General features: G+C 41.6%; 1 protein-coding gene across 1 annotated transcript in view; it reads right to left on the reverse strand.

Moving 5' to 3' along the window:
- The window catches only part of FAM13A (family with sequence similarity 13 member A), a 321,224-nt gene that overhangs the window by 67,548 nt on the left and 226,490 nt on the right, over positions 1-27,186 (reverse strand). Inside the window, exons 10-13 of the mRNA XM_082272109.1 lie at positions 22,271-22,312; positions 18,398-18,580; positions 6,492-6,675; positions 118-194 (exon numbers count right to left, since the gene is read on the reverse strand). Of these exons, the coding sequence (XP_082128235.1) occupies positions 118-194; positions 6,492-6,675; positions 18,398-18,580; positions 22,271-22,312 (486 nt within the window). The remainder of the gene's footprint in view (positions 1-117; positions 195-6,491; positions 6,676-18,397; positions 18,581-22,270; positions 22,313-27,186) is intronic.

A 27,186-nucleotide genomic window follows, 5' to 3' on the forward strand; every position in this document is an offset into this window, starting at 1 on the left:
AGCACAGTGTACCCGTAGGTTTGGTGTGGGTTAGCTGCTCTTTCCCATAAAGTTCTATTATGTCGTGCATGCAGTGTGAAAGAGGCATATGTCTAGAAACAAGTGTAAATATATTACCTGGGCTCTGACAATACTTCCATTCCAGCAAATTCCTGTCGGTCTACTGCTTTAGAGGAAACAAAGCTTTCTGTGCTCTGAAAAAAATAAAACCCAGTGATTAAACAGTATCATCTTACTCATTTAATAGAGCCAAGTACAACAGACACATTTTAGAATTTAAATATGTTTGGGGTAAGTAAAAATGCAGCAGCTGATTTTACAGCAAATGACAAAATTACAAATCATGACAAAACAGTTATGCACATTTAAAGACACAACTGGGAGGTTAAATGTCAAGCCCCTGCCTTCATTACAGTTCATTTAGGCCAAAGTTTAAGCATGGTCACCATAGGTGCTTCAGAATGAGATGGTACATACACTATATTACTAAAAGTGTTGGGACACCTGCTTTACACACACATGAACTTTAATGGCATCCCAGTCTTAGTTCGTAGGGTTAAATATTAATTGGGCCCACCCTTTGCAGCTATAACAGCTTTAACTCTTCTGGGAAGGCTGTCCACAAGGTTTAGGAGTGTATCTATGGGAATGTTTGACCATTCTTCCAGAAGCGCATTTGTAAGAACAGGCACTAATGTGGGTGAGAAGGCCTGGCTCAGTCTCCACTCCAATTCATCCCAAAGGTGTTCCATCAGGTTGAGGTCAGGACTCCATCTCCCAAAATCACTTTTTCCATGTCTTTATGGACCTTGTTTGTGCATTGGTGCGCAGTCATGTTGGAACAGGAAGGGGCCATCCCCAAACTAATGATCGACCGATATCGGATTTTTGTTGCCGATACCGATATTTTGGACATTGAATATCGGTATTTTTGTACATTTAAAAATTTTTTATTTTTACACTTGACAGGTTATGTTGTGGAGGTATCTGGGGGTCTAAAAGACCCCAAACCCCTCCTCTGCACTTAAAAGCATTCAAAACAGCTAAGTTTGGCTGTTTTGAATGCTGTAATTTTTTTTAATATGGCGCCGAATACCCGGAATGGATGTCATGACATCACTTCCAGGTTTTTACATGGAGAGCCGATCAGGGCCGATTCCGATTAATCGGAGAAAGTGCAGATCGACCCTCGATATATTGGCTGTGCCGATAATCGTCCGATCCCTACCCCAAACTGTTCCAAGCATGAAATGGTCTAAAATGTCTTGGTATGCTGATGCCTTAAGAGTTCCCTTCACTGGAACCAAGGGGCCAAGCCAAACCCCTGAAAAACAACCCCACAACATATTCCCCCTCCACCAAATGATTTGGAACAGAGCACAAAGCAAGGTCCATAAACACATGGATGAGCGAGTTTGGGGTGGAGGAACATGTCTGGCCTGCACAGAAGCCTGACCTCAACCCGATAGAATACCTTTGGGATGAATTAGAGCGGAGACTGTGAGCCTGGCCTTTTCTCCATCATCAGTGCCTGACCTCACAAATGCGCTTCTGGAAGAAGGGTCAAACATTCCCATAGACACACTCCTAAACCTTGTGCACAGCCTTCCCAGAAGAGTTGAAGCTGTTATAGCTGCAAAGGGTGGACCAACCCAATATTAAACACTACAGACTAGGACTGGGATGCCATTAAAGTTCATGTGCGTGAAAGGGCAGGCGTCCCAAAACTTTTGGTAACAGTGTATATGTGAATAAAATGATTCTAATAGACAAATACTGAGCTTATATCAGATTTACTCAGCCAGGGTTCCTCAAGAGCATACTTTCCTAACCAATGAGCAAATTCTACTTTCATAAAGTTACACTGACATCAGTGTGCTTTTTTGGTTTTGGTGGGGGTGGATTTGCCCACTGTTTACCAATATAAGCAGCATTCTCCCCACTGACCACCATGCTATTGCCCTGTAAGCTCTAAGTGTTAGTAGGAGTTTTCTGAGAGATAAACGTTATTTCAACAGGTCCTTCATGTTTAAAGATGGTTGACAAGGTTGGTTTACATGGTGAAAAGATGCAGCTATATGAAAAACTACTCTTTATCTCCTCTCACATTATTGTGCTGACTAAATCACTGTTTTGTCATTACTATCTCATGATGGATGACAGCTGTAGCTAGTTTTTCTTTGCAGAGTAATGTTAAGAGGACATGTACAGAGACTCTGGAAACAGTGCTTCGCACTTTCACAAAGATAATCAGGAGAAGAAAAAATGACTGTCAGCACAATTTGAATATTTCCCATGACTTGGCCAAGTCATAGTGTGTAGAAAAATTCTCCAGTGCATCATATCAGCTCCATGTAGCTGATCTCCGTCATACTAGATAGCATACTTCACATATCTGAAAAGCGGGTGTTGCAATAGAAGAGTCTTGTCTTAAACTAACTTATGCTCTGTCCTCACATGTATATTTGAATCGGATCATTTTATGGCGATTTTAGAACAATGAAGAATTTAAAATAATTGTACTTGGAAAACTCCTCTAAAGTATAATTCTAGAACTCTTGAGTGCCCGGTCACACAACAAACATCATCCAGATCCGTTCCAGATGTATTTCTGCATGCACGTTAATGCTTTTTCGATGCAGAAAAAAAGCACTGCACATAGTGTAATCGGACTCTGAAAAAAAATAAATAATTATATATATATATATATATATATATATATATATATATATATATATATATACACAGTGGGTACGGAAAGTATTCAGACCCCCTTAAATTTTTCACTCTTTGTTATATTGCAGCCATTTGCTAAAATCATTTAAGTTCATTCTTCTTCCTCATGAATGTACACATAGCACCCCATACTGACAGAAAAACACAGAATTGTTGACATTGTTGCAGATTTATTAAAAAAAGAAAAACTGAAATATCACATGGTCCTAAGTATTCAGACCCTTTGCTGTGACACTCATATATTTAACTCAGGTGCTTTCCATTTCTTCTGATCATCCTTGAGATGGTTCTACACCTTCATTTGAGTCCAGCTGTGTTTGATTATACTGATTGGACTTGATTAGGAAAGCCACACACCTGTCTATATAAGACCTTCCAGATCACAATGCATGTCAGAGCAAATGAGAATCATGAGGTCAAAGGAACTGCCTGAAGAGCTCAGAGACAGAATTGTGGCAAGGCACAGATCTGTCCAAGGTTACAAAAAGATTTCTGCTGCACTTAAGGTTCCTAAGAGCACAGTGGCCTCCATAATCCTCAAATGGAAGACGTTTGGGACGACCAGAACCCTTCCTAGAGCTGGCCGTCCGGCCAAACTGAGCTATCGGGGGAGAAGAGCCTTGGTGAGAGAGGTAAAGAAGAACCCAAAGATCACTGTGGCTGAGCTCCAGAGATGCAGTCAGGAGATGGGAGAAAGTTGTAGAAAGTCAACCATCACTGCAGCCCTCCACCAGTCGGGGCTTTATGGCAGAGTGGCCCGACGGAAGCCTCTCCTCAGTGTAAGACACATGAAAGCCCGCATGGAGTTTGCTAAAAAACACCTGAAGGACTCCAAGATGGTGAGAAATAAGATTCTCTGGTCTGATGAGACCAAAATAGAACTTTTTGGCCTTAATTCTAAGCGGTATGTGTGGAGAAAACCAGGCACTGCTCATCACCTGTCCAATACAGTCCCAACAGTGAAGCATGGTGGTGGCAGCATCATGCTGTGGGGGTGTTTTTCAGCTGCAGGGACAGGACGACTGGTTGCAATCGAGGGAAAGATGAATGCGGCCAAGTACAGGGATATCCTGGACAAAAACCTTCTCCAGAGTGCTCTGGACCTCAGACTGGGCCGAAGGTTTACCTTCCAACAAGACAATGACCCTAAGCACACAGCTAAAATAACGAAGGAGTGGCTTCACAACAACTCCGTGACTGTTCTTGAATGGCCCAGCCAGAGCCCTGACTTAAACCCAATTGAGCATCTCTGGAGAGACCTAAAAATGGCTGTCCACCAACGTTTACCATCCAACCTGACAGAACTGGAGAGGATCTGCAAGGAGGAATGGCAGAGGATCCCCAAATCCAGGTGTGAAAGACTTGTTGCATCTTTCCCAAAAAGACTCCTGGCTGTATTAGATCAAAAGGGGGCTTCTACTAAATACTGAGCAAAGGGTCTGAATACTTAGGACCATGTGATATTTCAGTTTTTCTTTTTTAATAAATCTGCAACAATGTCAACAATTCTGTGTTTTTCTGTCAGTATGGGGTGCTATGTGTACATTCATGAGGAAGAAGAATGAACCTAAATGATTTTAGCAAATGGCTGCAATATAACAAAGAGTGAAAAATTTAAGGGGGTCTGAATACTTTCCGTACCCACTGTATATATATATATATATATATATATATATATATATAATGTGCTCATTAAACCCCTCAATTCTGAATTCAGTCATCTCAGCCAGAGACTGATTAATTCAAATAAAAACTGTACATAGAATGTATATGATTCCGTTCAAAATGTGGAGAATAAATCCTTCCTGTTCCAGCCTGCCACAGAGTCCTATGCCTCAACCAAATGTTGTCTGTCAATTGTGTATTTCATTATCTTTATGTGAGATTTGTACACTATATGCTGTACAATAGCATAGTAATAGGCATTGTGCTAATCTGTATTGTCACGAACACCATTCCAGGAATAGCTGATTTCATATACAGCTAATGTGACAGCTTCATTTTTTCTTTTCGAAGTCTGTATTTTTCGTGTGGTCTTTAGTTAAAATGCAGAAATACTGTGGACCATGACTTTTATTCCTTACATCAGATAAAGAATATGTGACAATTATTCCTAAGGATACTCCAGAAGCTGCTATAATGGAAAGACCTCACCAAACTTGGACATCTTAACCGGTGTCTTTTAATAAAACACCCTGAAGTGGACAGCCTTAAGGGCCAGTCCACACCATAGAAAGACATTCTGGATGCGTTTTAAGTCCCCGTTTTTACTTCACCTTAAATAAGGACATCTGCATTCCAGTAAGTTTTATGGCGCATTAACCACTTGCCTACCGCCCACAGTATATTTACTGCGGCAGTCAGCCCTGCACAGGCAAAGTGACGTAGTACTATGTTGCTCACCTGTAAGCCTCAAGGGGGCGAGCGCGCGCCGCCGGGGGCGCGCTCCGGCCCCCGCTCGTTCCCTAACATGTCCGCGCGTGTGACCGGCCACTCGGGATCTCACGGTGGAGAGGGAGAAAGGCAGGCGGCTGATGTAAACAAAGCCGCCTGTCATCCTCCCTGATCTAACTGCAGAGATCATACGGTCCTGCTATGTAGGATCGTATGTCTCTGTGGTTACATCACTAGCCACACCCCTTTACAGTAAGAAGCACGCCCCTAGGGACACACTTAACCCCTTGATCACCAATAAAGTTAAAACCTTCCCTGCCAGTGTAATTTTTACAGTAACAGTGCATATGTATAGCACTGATTACTGTAGTAATGTCACTGGTACCCCCAAAAGTGTCAAAAATGTCAGTTAAGGGTCTGATCTGTCCGCCGCAATGTCGCAGTCCCACCAAAAAAATAAAATCGCAGATCGCCGCCATTACTCATTTAAAAAAAAAAAAAAAAAAAAGACAAAAATCTTTCCCTTAATAAACGCAATAATTTTTTGCGCAAACCAATCAAAATACGCTTATTGCGTTTATTTTTTTTTACCAAACATATGTAGCAGAAAACAAATTGGCCTAAAATGTTAAAAAATTTAGATTTTTACATTTTTTTGGGGGGGGATTTTCATATAAAAAAAATGTGAAAAATATTGTTATTTTTTCAAAATGTACGCTCTTTTTTGTTTATAGCGCAAAAAGTAAAAATCGCACAGGTGATCAAATATCACCAAAAGAAAGCTCCGTTTCTGGGAAAAAAAGGACTTTGATTTTGTTTAGGTACAGCGTCGCACGACTGCGCAATTGTCCGTTAAAGTCACACAGTGCCGAATCGCAAAATAAAGCCTGGTCAGGAAGGGGGTAAAATCTTCCGAGGCTTAAGTGGTTAAAGTCTATGGAAGTGCATGAAAATCCATGTATTGTGCATTTTTATTGCATTTTCAACATCTTGTAGGTAAGCACATGGCATTGTGTCATCCTATGGTTATATGGTTACAAGGGTCTTCTTTGGATACCTTTTATGTGCTCAGCCACAATTCACTTGCCATAATACCTACAATGTGCTCAGCCATGCCAGGAGCAAGAAAACCAGGAAGCACATTCCCCCATGATGCAACTACAAGAAAATCATCCTCATTGGCTCTAACCAAAAATGGGTTATTTTTCTCTAACTACTAAACGTCTCTAATAAAAAAACATATTCCCAGGCAATAAAAGTACTGATTTATGCAACACTGCTCCTATTAACAAGGATCAACCCTTGCTTGCTCACTTCTATTACCAGATCAAAAAGATACTGGATACAAAGATTTGACTCACCAGTGTACTTTCCTGATTATCATTGAGTTCAGAGAGCTTGCTGCTGGATTTCTGTCTTTTTGGTTTGCTTCTCTCTTCAATGTAACCAGAGCAATTATCCTGAAGTTTCTCCACTTCCTGCAACAGTCCACAGTCCTCGAGGCCACCACACCCAGAAGGGATGTTCTCCTTGTTAATCATCTCCCTAAAAACACAAGAAATCTTTCATTTGAGTTTTCACTAAACAATGCAGACAATCACTAGCAAAATACAGCTTGCCTGTATGACATAAAAGTCAATAAAGTCATCGTTTGGTTCTTTTATATTACTGTAAACACCTTTTTCAAATGTCAATGTTTTCACAACTGAAACACTCGTACTGGTAGAAAAGCCAAAGCAATACAGGTAAAGTGGGAGTGAAGAAAGAACTTTTTGTTTTTTTGTAGGATAGAGGAGGAAGTGCCCATTCACACTACCGCGACTTGTCAGGTGACTTGGTCAGCCTGACATGTCGCGGTCCATGCAGTGCTACGGGAACCGTTCTAATAGGAGCGACTCAAGTCGCTCCAACTTAGAAAATAGTTCCTGTACTACTTCGGGGCGACATCGGAGCGACTTGCATTGACATTCATTATATGAAGTCCGTGCAAGTCGCGCAGAAGTCGCGCTGCACACGACTTCACAGGTCGCCCCCGAAGTCGTGCCGCGGTAGTGTGAACCGGCACTTAATCATCACTTTTTGTTGCCCCATTTGGGAGACTTCTCTTCTTGTCCTGTCTTGGAGAATCCGCAGGAAATAAAAAGATACATCCAAAAGGAAAGGATATCTCCTCAGACAGTTGTCACAACAGGTTTCCCCATTGGGAGATTTCTCTTCACCTCCTGTTCCTGGGGCAACTCAAGCTTATGAATTACCTATCGCTTTCCATACTGGAGTCAATGAAAAGTAAGCAATGGGAAACAGATATTTCTCCTTTTATCATCGTACTGGTTTTGAATCTTCCATAAGAATACATGATATGGCTAAATTATTATAAGGGTATCTATAGAAAAACTTTTTTTTTAGTTTTCTATAAAGCAAGGAAGTAAAAGGAACCCCTTTCAGGTTTTACTGCCATCAGAGGCATCTGAGCGTTGGGAAAGAGTCCTTTACTTCCTGTCTGGTAAAAAAGGTTGTCCTCAGGACAAGGAGAATTCTCCCTAGCAGCAACACAGACAGATGGAAAGTGAAAAAAGGGAAGAATGACTGCAAACACTACACCAATGTGGCTTTGAAATCACGCTACTTCAGTGCGATTTGCACTGCTGATTTCATTGCAGCTTACGACTTCGTACAAATTTATGCAAGTGGCAATAGAAATCGTCAAAAAGCAGTTTTTTCAAAGTCGTTGCAAAATGACTTGTGGCAATTTGAACAGTTCCATTGCTGACAACGGGGTGTGACTTGTCATGTGATTCGGAACCATCAGTTTCCATGACAAATTGCACCGGTGTGAACAGGGGTAAGCATTTGCCCTCATCTCGATGGAATCACACACATAGGTATATTTCCAAACAGCGTAGCTGTTCATTCATCAAAACTGCACGTAAATTCGTTCTGTGAAAATGAGGCAAAATCAGAAGTCCTCAGGTTACATTCTCTGCAGATCAAATGTGAGAACTGGGAAAATACACATTCTGGCCACTAGAAAATCTAATGGCCATAATGCAATAGTGTCCTAATTCACACATTCCATCCCATTTATAATGCCATGGAGATGTCAGGAGAATGGAAGATTACCAAAACGTAATATTTTTCAATCCTTACCTCAATTTCTCAATGGAAACACAGATGGATCAGGATGGGTTAGAAAACTGCTTTTTTTTTTGTTTTTTAAAGTAGGGGATCCCTAGAACCTCTGTGCTTTTTTCCCTGATTTTCCCTAATTTCCTGCCTGGATATAGATACACCAAGTACTGCTGTTTCTAGTAGAGGGTACTGTAAGGCATCTTTGCACATGGGAGTAAAAACACCACATTTTTTTTTTACTGATGTGGATTGAAATGCATTGTCGTCTATGAAACCATGCAAACAGATCAGTAAAGATCAGTACAGTAATATAGCATTGAATACATTTACAGCCAATGAAGAAGAATTTTACTTGTCTATACGCTTACACACCTTTAACTCGCCTATACTCATAAGGGTCCTTCTACACAAGCTTTCCAATCAGGTCCACCTGTCAGTTTTTTCAGGTGGACCTGATCGGATGCTCCATGTACCTCTATGGAGCGGTGGATGTTAGCAGAGACATCTCTGCTGACACCCGCTGCTCTCCGATCCGATGTGGTCCGTGAAATCCAGATGGATGGAAACCCTATTTTCCATCCGTCTGTAGGATCAGATAGGATGAAAACGGACATCATCCGATCTCCCTTAGAGGAGAGCAGGGATCGGACAGCTCCGTCTCTACAAAGTAAGCAGAGACGGACCTGTCATCTGTCTGCTCACCGGGGATCGGCAGATCGATCCTCGATGAGCAAAACTGAGTCCGCCGGGCGGAAAGCCCATGTGAAAGAACCTTTACACAGGTCTTTACACAGCAATTTTTCACCATCAGTAAATGATTACACCTGTGTGCAACTGGTCTTAATGTTACAGAATAAATAATAGACATTGTACCCAACGGTTTGCTTGCAATCTTGTGATAACCGCTTCTGTTCCAGTTGTGCAAAGCCTGGTCCATAAAGACATGGTTTGATAAGTTTGGTGGCAAGGAACTGGAGTGGCCTATGCACAGTCCTGACTCCCAACCCTACTGAACACTTTTACAATGAAATGGAATGCCAAATGCAAGCCAGGTGTTCTCATCCAATATCACAAATGTTCTTATGTATGAATGGGCAAAAATTCCCAAAAACACACTCCAAAATCTAGTGGAAAGCCTTCTCAGATGAGGTGGGTTGGTGGGGTTGGTGTCACACTACATATTTATAGGTCTATGGTCGTGGAATGGGGTGTCAAAAAGGTTAATTTAGGTGGTGAGATGTCCACACAGATGGCTATACAGTGTATGAACATCACACTTTTTAAATTAATGAAATCCATCCATTAGGATATACACAACCCCTGGCAAAATGTATGGAATCACCACTCTTGGAAACTGTCCATTAAATTGTTTAATTGTGCAGAAAAAACAACTAATCACAGACATGCCTCAATTGCTCAATGCTTTCAATTAACATTCCAACCTTCTGGCTTTAGGAAACACAAAATAAAAAAAGAAAGAAAACTGTATTCAATTGCAACTGTTTTTGCAGATCAAGCAGAGGGAAAAATATGGAATCACTCACTTCTGAAGGAAAATATTATGGAATCCTGAAAAAAAAAAAACAACACTATAGTACACTACTAGTACTTTGTTGCACTACCTTTGGCTTTTTTTTTAACCACTTGAATTCTGGGGCATGGATTTAACTGCTGACAAACCGTATTCTATATCAATCCAGCTCCAACTTCCTCTTATTGCAGTTGTCAGATCAGCTTTGCAGGTTGGAGCCTTGTCATGGACCATTTTCTTTCATTTCTACCATATATTTTCAAGTGGATTGAGGTCCGGACTATTTGCAGGCCATGTCATTGCCATTATAGGACTTCCTTGAAGGAACGTTTTCACGGCTTTTGTCCTATGGCAAGATGCATGATCATCCTGAAAAATTATGTCATCATAATCAAACATCCATTCAATTGATGGAATAAGAAAAATTGTGCATTTATTTAAGATTTAATGACTTTCATCTCCTCCGTACCTTTACCTGACATGCAACCCCATATCATCAATGATTGTGGAAATTTGCATGTTTTGTTTAGGTAGTTGATTTCATACATTTCAGTGGAATGGCACCAAACAAAAGTTCCAGCATCATCACCATGCCCAATGCAGATTCCTCATTCATCACTGAATATCACTTTCATCCAGTCATCCACAGTCCATGATGGTTTTTCTATAGCCCACTGTAACCTTGTATTTTTTCTGTTTGGATGTTAATCATGGTTTTTGATTGGCTTTTCTGTATGTAAATCATAGTTCCTTTAGGCGATATCTTACAGTTCGGTCACAGACATTGTCTCCAGTTTCTGTCCATTTGTTCGTTTGTTTTGTTGTGCATTTTCTGTTTTCAAGGCATATTGCTTTAGGTTTTCTATCTTGATGCTTTGAGGTCTTTCTTGGTCTACCAGCACGCTTCCCTTCACCGCTGACATCAGCTGCTCCATAGGGGAGAAAGGAGGGTCCGATCAGATCCGTCTGAAAAACTGACAGGCAGACCTGATCAGACAGCCCATGTAAAAGGACCCTTTTTTTTAACTGCAGACCAAAGAGCAGCTATAATCTGATGCAGATGTTTATTTTAGAACTGCAAAGTACATGGTGATTCCATATTTTTTTCTCTGCTTGATCTGCAAAAAACAGTTGCAATTGAAAACAGTTTTCCTTCTTTCTTTTCAATTTTTTTTTTAAGTGTTTCTTAAAGCCAGAAGGTTGGAATGTTAAATGAAAAATGTAGGCACGTCTGTGATTAGTTTCTTTTCTAGACAATTAAAACAGTTGAATGACCTTTTCCAAGAGTGGTGATTCTATACTTTTTGCCAGGGCTTGTAGTAAATTGCACAGTAGCCATTTTTAAAACATACCGTTTATGAAAAAGACCTTTACACATTTTGTAGTGTTACAACCTGGAATCAAAATAGGTTTAAGTGTCACACTGTTATGTGACTGATGTACATGAAATAGTCCATAGTCCATAATGTAAAAGCAGGGAGAGGGAAAAAAAAAAAAGTTAGTTTTCTAAATGATCAAAAAAAACTAGAAAATATCAGTCAACTGCATATGTATTTACCATCTTTGCTGAAACCCAAAAGTAAGCTTTGGTACAACTATCTGCCTTAGAAATTTACATATGGGCAACTAAAGTATCACATGATCTTAAACATATCTATGCAACAAACAAAAGCATGACTTGTATGAAATGTAAGTTCACTTTTTCAGAAAAAATGAAACAGTGAACCAACGCCCTACGCACCCCAACCCCAACCCCAACCCTGCTGTACTTTCCTTGTGGGCGACGAGTTGTCAGTAGCACCCAGAGCCAAATTAGCAGCCCGAAGATTTGAAATCCCTGCTCTTTCCCATCTTATTTCTGCAGGGCTTACAGGATGGATCAGAGCAATTCCCTGTGCTGGCGCTGACCAATCAGAATTGCTCTAATCCATCCCAGGAGCCTTGCAGAAAGAAGGGATAGAAAAGCGGTATTTCATATTCCCAGACTGCTACGTGAGCTGTCAGTGCCAATGCAAGCTATCACCCATGGAGGTAATTGCAGCGGGTACTGAAGGGTGTAAGGTGTTCGTTCACCCTTTCATTTTTTCTGAAAACATTGACTAACCCTTTAACTATGTTTTTAGGCACAATGAAAATATTTTGCACCAAGTGTTAGGCATGTTGAGTAAATCAAGTTGTAAAAATCCAAATTAAATCCAGGTTGCAACACCATAAAGTCTGCACAATGTGGCTTAAAAAGTTAAAAAGGCACAGTCACTGTCAAAGTTACTGCCACTGTTCAGATGCAATGCAACATCACAACAAACAAGTGAATACTTGGAACAAGCATTTATTGTACCGAGCACTGCTTATCATATAGCCATACAGAACTGTAACTAGATCGGCTTATCTAAGAAGTTTCTGGTTCGTGATCGAGTTATGCCAATAAATCATTTCTATAAAAGGTTATGTTTGGGTATTTTTTGCAGAAAAAAAAATTGAATATAAGGACAAAAAAAAAAAAAAAAAAAAAAACAGCATGTTCACCAACAGTGTCATTTTTAACAATGCTACTAATTTTGTAAACAAAAAGAATTACACTTCAACAACCCAAGCTTTACCAATCAACCTGACTTTTGCACCAGGAATCTGTAGATGTACTGCAGCAAAAAAAAAAAAAAATCCCCAGTACAAAATTACCTTCCCTAGACTTTTTATGGTGACACAGCACCTTCTGGGTTCATCTTATGTACAGACCGTTAATCCACCAGAAGGAACACAAGCACAGTGCCATATACATGCCAATAAATAAGTGATCACTCTGTTTCCCTTAATCTCTTCATAACAGAAGCTGCTACTTGAGGACTGAGCGTAAAAAAAAGAAGAAGAATCTGCGCTCAGACAGCTAGATCAAGAACAATGAAGTCCAAATAAAGCAATAAGTGTAGGCAGCCAACTAAATAGCAGATTACAGGCTAAAATAGGCATAAAATAAAAATGTAGTAGCGCCAAAACACTATAAAATGTAAAAACATCCACATAAAGTCCCAAAAGTCCATAAAGAGTGGAGGAGATAGTGTAGACCAATTCCCAAACTCCAACTGTGCAGAAATCGAGAGCCGACACCCAGACGTGGAATAACACCAACTGCTTACCAGATAATAAGTAATTATGAGCGATGGATAAGACACAAATACGGCATCAATCAAGGGATCAATCTCGTCTTATGGTCACATCAGCCCCATTCAAATAAGCAGCCACAATGTTAGGGTAACGATATGGGTAAGGGTCAAACCACCAGGTGGAGTATATGGTCACATCAACTCCAATTTACCTCAATGAAAAAAGGCAGGACAATAGTGCAGACCGTATGGGTAGTTTATTCATACATATCGCCAGTCATACCTATTATGGTTCACCACGAAGAGACGATAGGGCATCATATAATCGTTTCGCTCCATTGGATCAAGGAGACGATTATTACGATGATAGGTACATCACTAATCACCCACAACATACCAATCAGTGGAATGGTGGTGGACGTGGGGTACAACAACAAAGACCACAGGGGGATTTTCACAATCCCAGTCAATACAGACAACAGGACGGAAAACAAAGAGAGGGACCAGAGGGGGGAGGCGGACCAGGCAAAAAAAGAAAAATGCATTGAGGGATGCAGGGATTTTTAACCTGAGTTCCGCTGACCTCTCCGATAATGAAAAACTGGTTCTTGGACACGGCCTGAAGTATGCCCCTACCAAACCTTTAGATAGGTTTGGACTTTTTATGGATGTACATAAGTACATCCGTAAAATGAACATTAAAAGGTATGTTATGTCTAAGCCTATCAGAGACAATAGACTTGTCAACGGGGGGATTAGACACTCAGGACTTTCCAATGCCTCACTCTTTAACCCCCCTGGTTTCATGGCTCCATCTATAGGGGTGTTTAAGGACTTGGTCCTTAAGGATGTAGAGGCCTTACAAATTAGGAAAGACAGGAATGAATTTCGGTTCAATGAGGGTCTCAAATCCCTCAAGAAAAGAAATGACATCGTTGTCAGGCCTGCTGACAAAGGGGGGGGTATTGTCGTTCTGGACAAATCCTCCTATTATGCGGAAATGAATAGGTTACTCTCTGATACGGACACTTATAGTCCACTCCTGTTTAATCCCACAAACCGGTACAAAAAGGATTTATCAACCCTTATTGATCAGGGGTATCAGGAAAATATTATCAACAAGAAAGAGAGGTCGTTTTTGGTACCTGTGGCTCCGAGGGTGCCCGTTCTATATTACCTCCCAAAGGTGCATAAGAACGCCCTCAATCCGCCTGGACGCCCTATAGTGAGCGGAATAGATTCCGTCACTAGTAGGGTTGGGAGGTATATAGACGGGTACCTACAGCCGATTGTTACCAATACCCCTTCTTACTTGAGAGATTCCACTCAAGTTTTGAATATTTTGGAACAGGTCGAATGGAGGGAGGGATATCTGCTGGCTACAGCGGATGTCACCTCCCTCTACACTATCATCTCCCATGAACATGGCCATCAAGCTGTTCAGACCTTTCTGGAAAGAGAGGACTCCCTGATTTCATCACAAAGGGAGTTCATCCTTTCATTACTCAGTTTCGCCATGCAACATAACTACTTTTGGTTTGGCGGCTCCTTTTTCTTGCAAAAGAGGGGAGTCGCCATGGGTGCCAAATATGCACCGTCCATGGCGAATCTTTTTATGGCCAAGTGGGAGGAGGACGTCATCTATGGCCGACCGAGACCCCAATTGGTTCTCTGGAGGCGGTATATTGATGACGTCCTCCTCCTATGGGATGGCGATAGAGGGTCTTTGGATAGTTTCATCAACGAACTCCATTCCAACATGCTGGGAATCGTGCTTCAGCATGAGGTTAGTGAGAATAGGATTAACTTCCTTGACCTAACCATAGAGATCAAGGATGGTGCAGTTGTGACTAGTACATTTTTTAAACCGACTGATCGGAATGGGTACATCGAGCAGGGAAGTTGTCACCACCCTTCCTGGCTGCGCTCTGTACCCAGGAGCCAGTTCTTACGTCTTCGTCGCAACTGTACCAGTACAGATACTTATCACAACCAGGCTTTGATGTTGAAAGATAAATTCCTTGACAAAGGGTATGATGAGGTTGACCTGAATATGGTGTTGCAGGAAGTGGAGAACATTGATAGGTCCATTTTGTTACAGAAGCAGCCCAAAGAACAAGATGATTCGAATCGTTTCGGTTTCTCCTTTATCACCACTTATTCGAAGCAGTACAGGGACGTTAAACGCATTTTTAAAAAACATTGGAATATCCTCCAAAATGATAAGGTGCTGGGCCCCCAACTCCCTGAGGTTCCACCGGTGGTGTTCAGGGGTGTGGAGCCGTTACGTCTTCAGATTGCTCCGAATGTTTTGGATAAACCGGAACAACTACCCTTCTTTCACACCCTAACCGGATATTATCCGTGTAGAAGGTGTTCGGTTTGTAAGGTCAACTCCCCTGTTGGCAGAAAATTCTGCGAGGTCACATCTACAGCCACCTCCAGGATACATCCTATCAAGCCCTTTATTGGATGCTCCTCCACCAATGTTGTCTATCTCCTGCAATGTCCGTGCGGCCTACAATATATAGGCCGCACCAAAAGGACTTTGACAGTGAGGGTGAGGGAGCACTTAAAAAATATTAGGAAGGCTTTTCCTAATCATAGTGTCTCTAGACACTATGCTAGTTGTCACGATAAAAATCCTAAGGGCACAAAAATTTGGGGGATCGATAAGTTCACCCCCCATTGGAGGGGCAGTCATATCCATCGGGAGATTTCCCGTTTGGAAACTCGTTGGATTTTTAATATGAAAACCTATGCCCCATGGGGGTTGAATGTCGAGTGGGATGTGAACTGTTATATCAACAATAGCTAAAGCAGGCTTTTTTGTTATGTGTTATCAATTTTTTTTTTTTTTTTATGTCATATGAAATATGTTTCTATTATGGCTTTAGAGTGTATCATCAAGAAGACTTGTGTGTATGATGTGTACACAATTTTTCCGTCGATTGTGGCATCATTAACACTTGTCTTGTTTTTGTTTTTTATATGTCTAATTGTGTATGGGCTCCTCTTTGACCTTAAGTGGTTAAATTTGTAGCCTTAGTTAACATCGCATTGATATTATGTTTTTTAATATGATTATTATGCTTTATTTGCATTCCACTCGTTCTTGGTATGTTTTGTTATTATTACCGGCTGATTAGCGATCTGAGTCAATCAGTTGCTTGTGCTGGGGGAGACTAACTAACTCCCTTTCGGATAGTTATGACCTATTAGGTCTCCTCTGTGCTTCATCCGGTTTCAACATGGGGCCTGATAGGACGCAGGGACGCATTGTTCCGCCCGCGTCACTTCCGGTTCCGCTTTATGATCGAGTGGAACGCAAACGGCGGCTGGTTTCCGCCTACGCCATTTCCGGCTGAGTTACTTTTAAGCGTGCTGCCGTCTGGAGTCGGGTCCGCCTCTGATGATGTCATGGTTTTGACGACACGCGTCAGGCGACCTGACATACGAGCAGCACGCTATCCTATACCGCGGTTCATTTAAATGCTTTCATTTATCCACTTCAATGTGAGTATGATTTTATCTTATGTATGAATAAACTACCCATACGGTCTGCACTATTGTCCTGCCTTTTTTCATTGAGGTAAATTGGAGTTGATGTGACCATATACTCCACCTGGTGGTTTGACCCTTACCCATATCGTTACCCTAACATTGTGGCTGCTTATTTGAATGGGGCTGATGTGACCATAAGACGAGATTGATCCCTTGATTGATGCCGTATTTGTGTCCTATCCATCGCTCATAATTACTTATTATCTGGTAAGCAGTTGGTGTTATTCCACGTCTGGGTGTCGGCTCTCGATTTCTGCACAGTTGGAGTTTGGGAATTGGTCTACACTATCTCCTCCACTCTTTATGGACTTTTGGGACTTTATGTGGATGTTTTTACATTTTATAGTGTTTTGGCGCTACTACATTTTTATTTTATACTTGAGGACTGAGACCCCGTTCACACTGGGGCGACCTGGTCGCCTGACAAGTCGCCTGCCATAGAGCAGCACAGGACCCGTTCTAATAGGAGCGACACAAGTCGCTCCGACTTAGAAAAAGGTTCCAGAGCTTCTTTGGGGCGACCTGGAGCGACCTGCATTGACTTCAATGATATGAAGTCCGTGCCGGCTGCACCGAGGTCGCGGTGCGAGCTGCGCACCGCGACTTCACAGGTCGCCCGGCAAAGTCGGGTCGCCCCAGTGTGAACGGGGTCTGAAAGCCTGATCACAATACCAATACGCTATACTGCAGCAATGCCTCTTCAACATTAAGGTCGGCCATAAACGGTTAGAATCTTGGCTGATTCAGCAGGAGCCAGCCAAGATTCGAACCATTAATGGGGAGGCTGAATGTACCAAGTTATTAGATCAACTTGGGTACATCCAGCCTGCCAGATTCTCTTGCAATTATTGCTAGCAGCTGCTATAGCCGCTAGCAATATTCACTGTCTTCTCCTGGCAGGGAAGGCTTGCCCCGCCCTACCCCTGCCAGGAGAAGACAATTGCAGATTCCCCTGCCTGTGTTGATGGGGGAATTGTGTGAATTTCTTTCCTGCAACCTGTGGCTGCAGGAAAGAAATTTGCACCGCGTAGGGCCAGCCTAAGGCCCCATGCACACTGGACGTTTTGTCATCTTTCCTAGATGCCTTTCCTCCTGGCAGCAGCGTTTGGTTGAAGAAATGATCAACGCTTGTAAACGCATGTAACGCGTTTAGACGTTAATTCGTTTTATTGGCCAGAATAATCGTTTATTCTGGCCACTGAAAAGAATTAATGCTTAAGAACTAAACAAGCGTTTTCTCTGCCAAAATGCCTCTGCTCCTGGACATGCTGGCATTGTTTTTGTTTTCTGCCTCTAAATGCCTATGTGTACATGGAGACATAGGCTAACATGCAGGAATGTTTAAAGGCTGAAAAAAAAAAAAAAAAAGCCAGATGCCCCTGATGGGCAAAAAATAAATAAAAAAATGCAGTGAGCATTTGGCCTACAGTATAAAAATGTTAGCACTTGGCCACTCTAACCCTTGGGTCCTTGCATCAGCTACAGGTACTGCTTTGATAACTAATGCTAATAATAAAAATGCAATTCCTGACATCCCAGGAAACTTGTTTTCAAGGTAAGAATGGCGTTTCATCATCACAACCCACACAATCTGCTATTATAGACCCTGTGTAATACAGTCAGCATTATTATTTTTTTTTTTTAAGAGAACAAATTAACAGCACCTGGCATGAGATGCTTGTTGGTATAAATTACTGCACACACAACGACAATCAGCCATTAGTTCTCTCTGTTCAATCACATTTAGCAGCCTGAGATACACATTGGACTGATTACAATAACATAATTATTGAGCATTCAAACAATGTGCAATGATGTTTCTAGCACACAAAGAAAGCTTTTGTAGATGCATTATATATTAAGAACAGAAACAAAGTGCACAGTCTCTTACAGGTCCACTTTAAGACTACTGTGTACTAATAAAGTCCCAGTATTTCCTTACATGTCTCTGGGCTTTTTCCGATTCTCATCTTGCTCTTTCAGATGTCTTCGCCTCTGCCTTGCAGACAGGCTTGTTGAAGGTGATGATGTGCCAGACTCGGATTCCTCTGAACTTTGACTTCCAGGACCAAGAACATCAAAAAGATGTTGCTCCACAGCAGTTCTGATTGTCCTCTCCAAAAGTCTGTGAAGAGCAGAAAAGCTGTTGCAGATGATGCATGCACACTAAACATATCTATTATGTAGCATCTCAATTCTTCTAAGTTGTCCTTTTTAGTAATATGCAGACACTTCAGTGAATCATGGAGGAGCTCAGCTATGAGAAAATATTAGAGGAACTGAATTTATTCTCTCTTGAGAAGAGGAGATTAAGGAGGGACATGATCAACATGTATAAATACATAAGGGGTCCATATAGTGAACTTGGTGTTGAGTTGTTCACTTTAAGGTCAACACAGAGGACAAGGGGGCACTCTTTACTTCTAGAGGAAAACCGATTTCGTCTCCAAATACAGAAAGGTTTCTTCACCGTAAGAGCTGTGAAAATGTGGAATAGACTCCCTCCAGAGGTGGTTCTGGCTAGCTCACTAGATTGCTTTAAAAAAGGCCTGGATTCTTTCCTGGGTGTACTTAATATACAGTAAGTGGGTACTAAAATTTTATTTTTAGGTAAAGTTGATCCAGGGAATATCCGATTGCCTCTCGGGGATGAGGAAGGAATTTTTTCCCCTGCTGTAGCAAATTGGATCATGCTTTGCTGGGTTTTTTCACCTTCCTCTGGATCAACTACGGGTATAGGATCGTGTATATGGGATTGTACGGTTGGGTTTTCAATACGGTTTTTTTTTTTTGGTTGGTTGAACCAGATGGACTTGTGTCTATTTTCAACCTAAGTAAGTAATCAGAAGTAGTTCACACACACACAGATAGCCCATGAACCTTCAACATACGTCACCCATTTCATGAAAACCACAGATGTAACAGGGTGGAAGAGAACAGCCCATGTGTATTTAGATACAATTCAGAAATTGGGTATGTTCACATACTATTAATAATTACATTACTTTAATAGGAATACAGGATGGGGATCTGCCTGCTTACAGAGTAGAAAAATACCTCTACATATCACAAAAATAGTCCAATTTCAGAAGCCAGAGAGTATATGCACCTTAAAGCTATTCCACTGGTGCCATTTTTGGGGGATTATTTAAACTGCTGTCATTTGAAATGGTTTTCTACTTCCTTAACATGGTCCCTTAAGTGAACATGTTGCAACCTCCTACATTTGGCTGTTTAGTTTCAATTTTCAACATTAGGCTGCATTCACACTTGTGCAACCTCTCATGTGACTTTGGACATCAAAGTCGCAGCCCATTCTTTGTGTCACACCAATTTGAACGGGTGTCATTGAAAAGTCACAGTGACTTTGAAAAGGTGCCTGCACTACTTTGGTGCGACTTTTGATGCAACTATGGAGCACAGAATTTAAGGTTGGACCAAAGTCGCACTGGGAAATGTGCAAATTTGATGCACTAATGTGAATGGAGCCTTAAACCCAATTACAGCCAGAACCTTTGGAAAGGTTTAGAACCTCTGTCATATTTAGGCCAGAACCAGATGACCACACTGTCTCCAATGTGGACCTGGACACTTAAAGGGGAAGTTCACCCTAACACTAAAATTGCTACATCAACAGACATCAATGATCTAAAACTAAGCTATCTAACCCTGTAAAGAAGAAATCGCTATACATACCTCTTTTGAAGCCGATCTGTGCCGGTCTCCAGCGGTGGAAGCTCTGCAGAGGACACAGCTGACAACGGCTGTGAAATTAATAGGAAGCGACGTCATACATAGAGTTACTATGGAGCTTCCGTTGTCGGCTGCCTCCATAGTGAAGCCGCTGCTGACAGCTCAGCATGGGATTGGATCAGATCGGCTTCAAAAAAGGTATGTATAGCGATTTCTTCTTAACAGGGTTAGATAAGTTAGTCTTAGATCGTGGGTGTCTGCAGATGTAAAGATTTCAGTGTTAGGGTGGACTTATCCTTTAATTGCAAGTGCATCTGCACTTACATTTTCTCCTAGTCCCCCTGCAAAGTCTTATATACACCTGTAGATCCTGCAAGTAAAGTCCACTAATGCAGCTTCCAGTGATGGTGTGGCAATGATACTGCACTGCTCCTGAATTCAGAGCATAGTTGTCATTCGTGTAGGCTGTGCCAGTTTGCACTGCAGTGAGATGAAAAACGTTGTAGGGGGGTTATCAGCATTGTCACTACTGGTAACAAAACCTGTAGGTTGTCAATCAGCACCTGGCCACATCAAGTTATGTCAACTGCTTTCTGGATTTCCAGCCTGGCCTCTGTTACCTAAAGCCCCGTACACACGCACAGATTGTTGGCCAACCGATCGGCCGTCTTTTGTCCAGTGTTTGTTGGTTGAAATGTGCTCTAGACTTGCACTGGACTTTTGTTGGCCAACAAAAACCAACTTCAGAAGTGATGTCATGTGATGGTTGACTTTCCGTGTGTTTTTTCTTCTCTGAGCATGCCTAGTCTTGCTCATCTGATTTTTGTCTGCCGAAATCTGTACTGACTGAGGAACAATCGGCCGTTCTTTGTTGGCCAACAAAAATTTTATAGCATGCACACCAGATTTTTTTCGGCCGAAAATTCGCAGTTGGTTGTCGGAAGCATCATACTAACAAGCCTACAATCGGCAGATCGGACGTTGGCCAACAATTTACGGCCAACAATCTGTGCGTGTGTACGGGGCTTAAACCCTCCCATTGTAGGCTGCAGTATCTGGGAGGGGCAGCATGCGAAAAACAGATTTGGCTCAAGTTTTTTGTTCATGTTTTAGGTTTAAGCCTAGCACACGATAAGAATATCGGACGAATGAAGATCGCCCATTTTTTTTTTTGCATGCTAGTCTCATATCGAAAACCAATAGGTTACTAAAGTTACAAAGATTCTCATAAGACAGAATACAACTTGGAAGTGATGTAAGGTATTGTATTGTAATGTATTCTTTTGTTTCAGAGCAGGCGTGGCCTTGGTCACTTAAAATTTTTATGGATGAATACTGTACTGATTACATAAAAATTGCTCCTATGGTATTTTCACATGAACTGTTGTGATCGACTCTCGAAAGCTGTGTACTAACAGATTATCGGACGATTGCTCCAAACGCGTTTCTTTCATTCAATATTCTTATTGTGTTTATGGGCCTTTATAGTGGAGCGGGATTGCGATTGAAATTGGGGTTCCCCCACCCCCCTCTCAGGGACGACTGCGGGTACTGGCAGATTTCTGTTAAGTTGGGATGGTCACATATTGATCAAAATTCAGCCAGTCCCTGCTGAACCTGACAAATTTTGACCAGCATATGGCCAGCTTTGGTCTAACAATATCAGGTCTTATCAATTTCACAATTTCAAAGTGGAATGAGTAACAATGTTCTGCAAAGTAAAGCATTACATGGTAATCAATCAGATATCACACTTTCATATTTGACAACAGGAAACAGAAATCTTATAGTTTGCTATCGGACATGGGAGATTGCATATCATCATTGCTTTTTGCACCACTTCACTAACCTAACATCACAATGTAAGCTTTTAAACTGTAGCTGCTTAATATAAAATATATTTTTCCAAAGAAACCAATCAAAAGCAAACTATTTGTTTTAGTGTTTAGTATTATCAGAGTTAAAAAATGTAATTTTAGGAGATAAATCCGTTTTCAACTGCACATCATTCACTACTCTGCAGTTCTGTAGTAAACAAGACATAATCTCAAATCCTGCTAATCACTACCTTACCGCCTAGCTAAAGGCACATACTAAACACACAAAAAGCTTAGTCACTTACTCTCTACCGGCAGGGACAGAGCTGACCTGGGCCACGTGACCGCTGCAAAAAGAAGAGAACAGTTGCATTAAGAGGAATACTTCTCTTAAACTAAACACTGCAAGGCAATACAATGCATCACTACGAGGCAATAGAAAAAAAATAAAGCCTTATAGCAAGCTCTTCTCCCCTCCGAGGTTTGCATCATCTTCAAAAGTGGATTAAAATGTGATCCTCTGTCAAGATCTAATCTCCTACACACACATAATGCAAACAGATTTTATATTGATGTACCCAATGTTGGCATAATTAGATTGACTCCCCAGCACAAAAAGTATAAACCTTACCAAAAAATGTACGGAGGGCATGTTAGAATGGATTATTTTTGCTCAATTAAATGTTTTGGGAAATCAAACATGCATGCAAGATATTTCACATAAAAAGAACACAAAATTGAAAAACATGATTGAAAAAAAAAAAAAAAAACAACTTGGCTTTACATCAAAGAGTTATGGTATTGTTTCCAGCTTTATTAATGAAAAAAAAAAAAAACATGAATATCAAAAAAACCTTTCCCCTCAGTGTGGGGGAAGTTAAAACCTCTGTTTTAATCTGTTCTGATCTCTGGGAAAAGAAAAAGAGCACAAATTCGAAAATCATTTAATGGGTACAACTGTTTCTGTGGCACCAACCAAAAGGTGTGTTTTGTGGAGCTTATCCTTACATTTTTACGGCATGTACAAAAAACTATAATTGATTGAGGGACACGAGAGTGCAGAAGAACAGACCACAATATGATGAACATGGGCAAGAAGTTTCCATGTTGAGAAGGCTGCCTAGCCAGACAACCAAACTCATTTAACAAGAAATACAATAATGATATAGATAGAGATATATATATATATATATATATATATATATATATATATATATATATATATATATATATATATATATATATATATATCAAAATGGCGCAACCCAAAATGGTTGTAAGTAAACCCTGAGACCAACAGAGAGTTCAAGGGTATGAACCAATGAACCAACAGCTCCAGCCTAGTGACATGGACACCAGAAGAAAAAAAAAAAAAGGGGGTGGACAAAAAAACAGCAATATAGCACTCAGTTGTATCTGGGGTTGAAGAAGAATTGTGCCGGACCTGCCTTGAAAACAGAAAGTGGAGCTAAGAAGTTTCTGGCCTGCCCCAGTCCAGTAAAGCTTTCACACCCATGGAGTGAGGAGCAGCAAGCTCCAGCTTCATCAGAGAGAAGAGCAAGATAGGTCTCAGGAGAAACCTACAAAGCTGTAAAAAATTCTCAGGAGAATATGCTCAGACAAGAAGGTCCCACAAAGTCCTCCAGATATACCCTATTCCCAACCTTCGCTGCAGCAGGAACCCAGTGTGACCAACAGTACAGGGGGGACCAGTTCCCTCTAGTAATGGTATTTGCCTGCCATGGAGATGAAGAGCACCCCGATGCACAGCCCTCTCTCTGGCATGGAAACTAAGATTGCAAAATTAGGTCAATTGCCCTATCACAGAGAGGACTTCAACTCCTTCTTAGAGGGAAAGACATTACAACATGTAGGTAACATCCAACAGAGTCCATTTTATGAAAAGGACTAGAGAGTCCCACAACAAGCAGGAAACCACCTGAAAGTCAGACTGAGTCCCAAGGTATGAAGATAACCTAAACCGGTATGAACCTCAACAGGTCCACTTTACCCGCCTGAGGAGATTGGACCTGCCATGCACTAGGTAAACTGAGACATGTGTCATATGTAGAGCCCAGGCCCCAAGTCATAGAAGGAGGGCTTAAAACATGCATAAAAAAAAAAGAAGGGGATGATTCTGAGATGGATTTCTCCCACCATCCCACAAACTCCTAAGTGGGTAAAAGGGATCCAATAGTACACTGGGAATAGACTATTTAGAGATGGCACAAGAGGGATAGGAAGAAAAGGGTTCCAGGAACAAAGGGTTGGCCTGTGAGCTAAAGAGGAGATCCTCTGCACTAAAGGGCATGGGAGGGAAGTTACATAAAAACCCGTCCTGATGAACAATCAGCCTCCCACTTGCAAAAGTGGAGGTGCACCTTCACGCAGAAGACATTTTAAAGGCGATGCCCAACCACTGGCTTCGAGCCCTGGTAGCTGAGAGGGAGTCAGGCTCTGGGGGCCCAACAGTGCCTACATCTGAACATGTAAAATAAGGGTTGGCTTCCTCCGACTGTGTTTAGGTGTCACAATTTTGGGGTATTTCCATTCACTTCATAGCCCAATGGATATAGTCACTACAAAGAACAACTGATGGGAAACCTCTTAAAAACTCTCTCACTCTCATTCAGTGGTCAGACTCCAGTCCATCCAAAGGCATTGATCCTTAAAGCGGAGTTCCACCCATTTTTTCTTCTTTAATGTGTGTTTTAAGCATTACAAGTGCTTTTCCAAATGGCTCTTTTAATTTTTTTTTTTTCTTGCAATAAAATACCTTTTATTCTTCTTTTGTCTGCTACACTTCCTGGTGCCTCTGCCTTTACGCGATTACATCACTAGGCAATTTGCAAGGGCTTCTGGGATAGCGGCGTCATGTATCCCAGGATTACGCGCAAAATCGCCTAGTGACGGAATCTCACGTTATTTCCAGACCGGAAATTACGCGCACAGGAGGACCAGAGTGTCATGATTGACGGGTTGCTATAGCAACAGGGGTGAGAGCTTCCTTTGACACCATCATTGCTATAGCCACGTGTCAGGAGGGAGTGCCGCGCAGTGACATTACTGCACAGGTGCGAGAATGGGAGGTGCATGCTGGGTAGCCAGCTGAACCTAATCCTGGAAATAGATACTAGTGGGCTTCAGATGCTCACAGTGGACATGGACTCTGCCAGCTCGGAGACAAAGGTAGTGCTTTATTTAAACTGAAACTAAAAGGAATGCATTATAGACACTAGCCAAGTGTGGCATATAAAGTTGATCAAATTACCGCAGAGATTAAAAAAAAAAAAATAATAATAAAATAATTGATTTGGGGACTGGAACTCCACTTTAAATGGTTTAAAAGAACTGTGGGAGAACAGGCAAATCTTATTACAAAGAGAATTTTTATATATTTTTTTTTCCCCCTCGGAAATTCTCTTAAAAAGGTTCTAAGTACAAACTGCAAGCTAACTGTGAACAAATAGAAAGCCTAGAAACAATTATGCAGTGAAAAAATAAATAAATCACATTCGAGAGCAATTCATTCTGACAAAGCAAAATGCTGGAACAGCTCCTTTTTATTGAACATCAAATATAAAACAAAGTATGTTTGCAGCAAAACAAGGTAACTGCTTCAAATAAACATGATTAGTTGTATTATACTGTATACAGAACTGTTTAATTTACCAAAATGGCACACATATGACCTAAAGTATGTACAAACCCCTCCAAGTTACTGAGTTCCGTATTCCACTGAAGGGCAGGGATATTGCTACAGTTTACAGTGCAATGTGGTTTAAGACCTCAGCCCTACTTAACACCTTTGGGATGAATTCAATTGCAGATTATGAGCCAGGTCTTCTTCTTCAATATCAACACATGATCTCACAAACACCAGATTTAGAGCCGGTTCACACTTGTGCGGATGCGCTGATCGCATGTAATTCGGAGCGCACTGCTCCTTCATTACATGCGATCTCCTGTGCGGATGCGAGTTCAGCCATACACTTTGTATGGCTGAATTGGCAGCGCATCCGCAGCAAACTCGCACATGAGGCATTTTTTGAGCCGCCTCAGAATCAGATCGCACAGTGGTTCACGCTTGTGCGATCCGATTCTGTGCGAACTTGCAGATCGCACTGCGATATGTGATCAAACTGGGGGTGTCGTTAACATTTCATTGACACCCCCTGCGTATCGCATATGGCAGTGTGAACTGCCAGATGTGCGGATGCGATGCGGGATCACGCTGCATATTCGCAGCATTCCCGCATCACACAAATGTGAAATCAAGGTCACAAATTCCCACAGGCAGATTACAAAGTATTGTGGAACGTTTTCCTGAGAAGTAAACACTGGTAAAGCTATAAGGGGGGAGAGCAACTGAATAATAAAGCCCTTTGTTTTGGAATGGATGTACATCGAGTTTATAGAACTGTGGTGTTCACAAGCTTTTTGCCTTATTGCATATTATTTTAACAGTTTGATATTAGATACCTTTAGAAGATTTAAAAAAAAAAAAAAATTGTGCCTTATTTCCTTGCCTCACCTAATGATACATTTCTCCCAGCAAACACTAATAACAGCTTAAAGCGGAGTTCCGGGCACAGAAATGATTTTTTGCTGTACATACCCCCGGGACAGTCAGGGCTAGTACATTCCACAATGGCTAGCCTCTGATCTGTCCCGGTTCGCACTTACCTTTTAGAAGAAATACTTACTTAGAAAATTTCTTCCACAGCGTTTCCATCTCTGTTGTGGGCAGCTGAAGCCGGCGCGGTCCTCTTCTCTGTCTTCTTCCGCGTCTTCGTGTCCCAGAATGCACTGCACCGGCCCCTCTCGTCACTTCCGGTGCGGCGCCACATTCCTAAACAGCTTCTGGGCATGCCCAGAAGCTGTTTAGCAGGGGAATGCGGCGTCGCCCGGAAATGACGAGCGGGGCCGGTGCCGTCGCATTGATTCCTGGGAGCTATGACGTTTAGCTCCCAGGAATCATCGCGAGGCAGGAAGTGACGGGGTGAGCCGCGGCTCCGAGGGAGGAAGCAGTCAGAGGTGAGTATTTACGATCTTCAATAAAAAGGTGAGTAAACAAAAAAAATAAAAATAACTATCCAATTCCTTTTCAGGTGAGCTCTACCTAGCGGAGGGGCACAAAAAAAAAAAAATTGTTTTTGTGCCTGGAACTCCGCTTTAAAAATTTAAAAGCAATATGTGATATTTTGGTTATCCTATTTTA

The sequence above is a fragment of the Pelophylax lessonae genome (assembly GCF_965119305.1).
Source record: "Pelophylax lessonae genome assembly, chromosome: 1".
Lineage (NCBI taxonomy): Eukaryota > Metazoa > Chordata > Amphibia > Anura > Ranidae > Pelophylax > Pelophylax lessonae.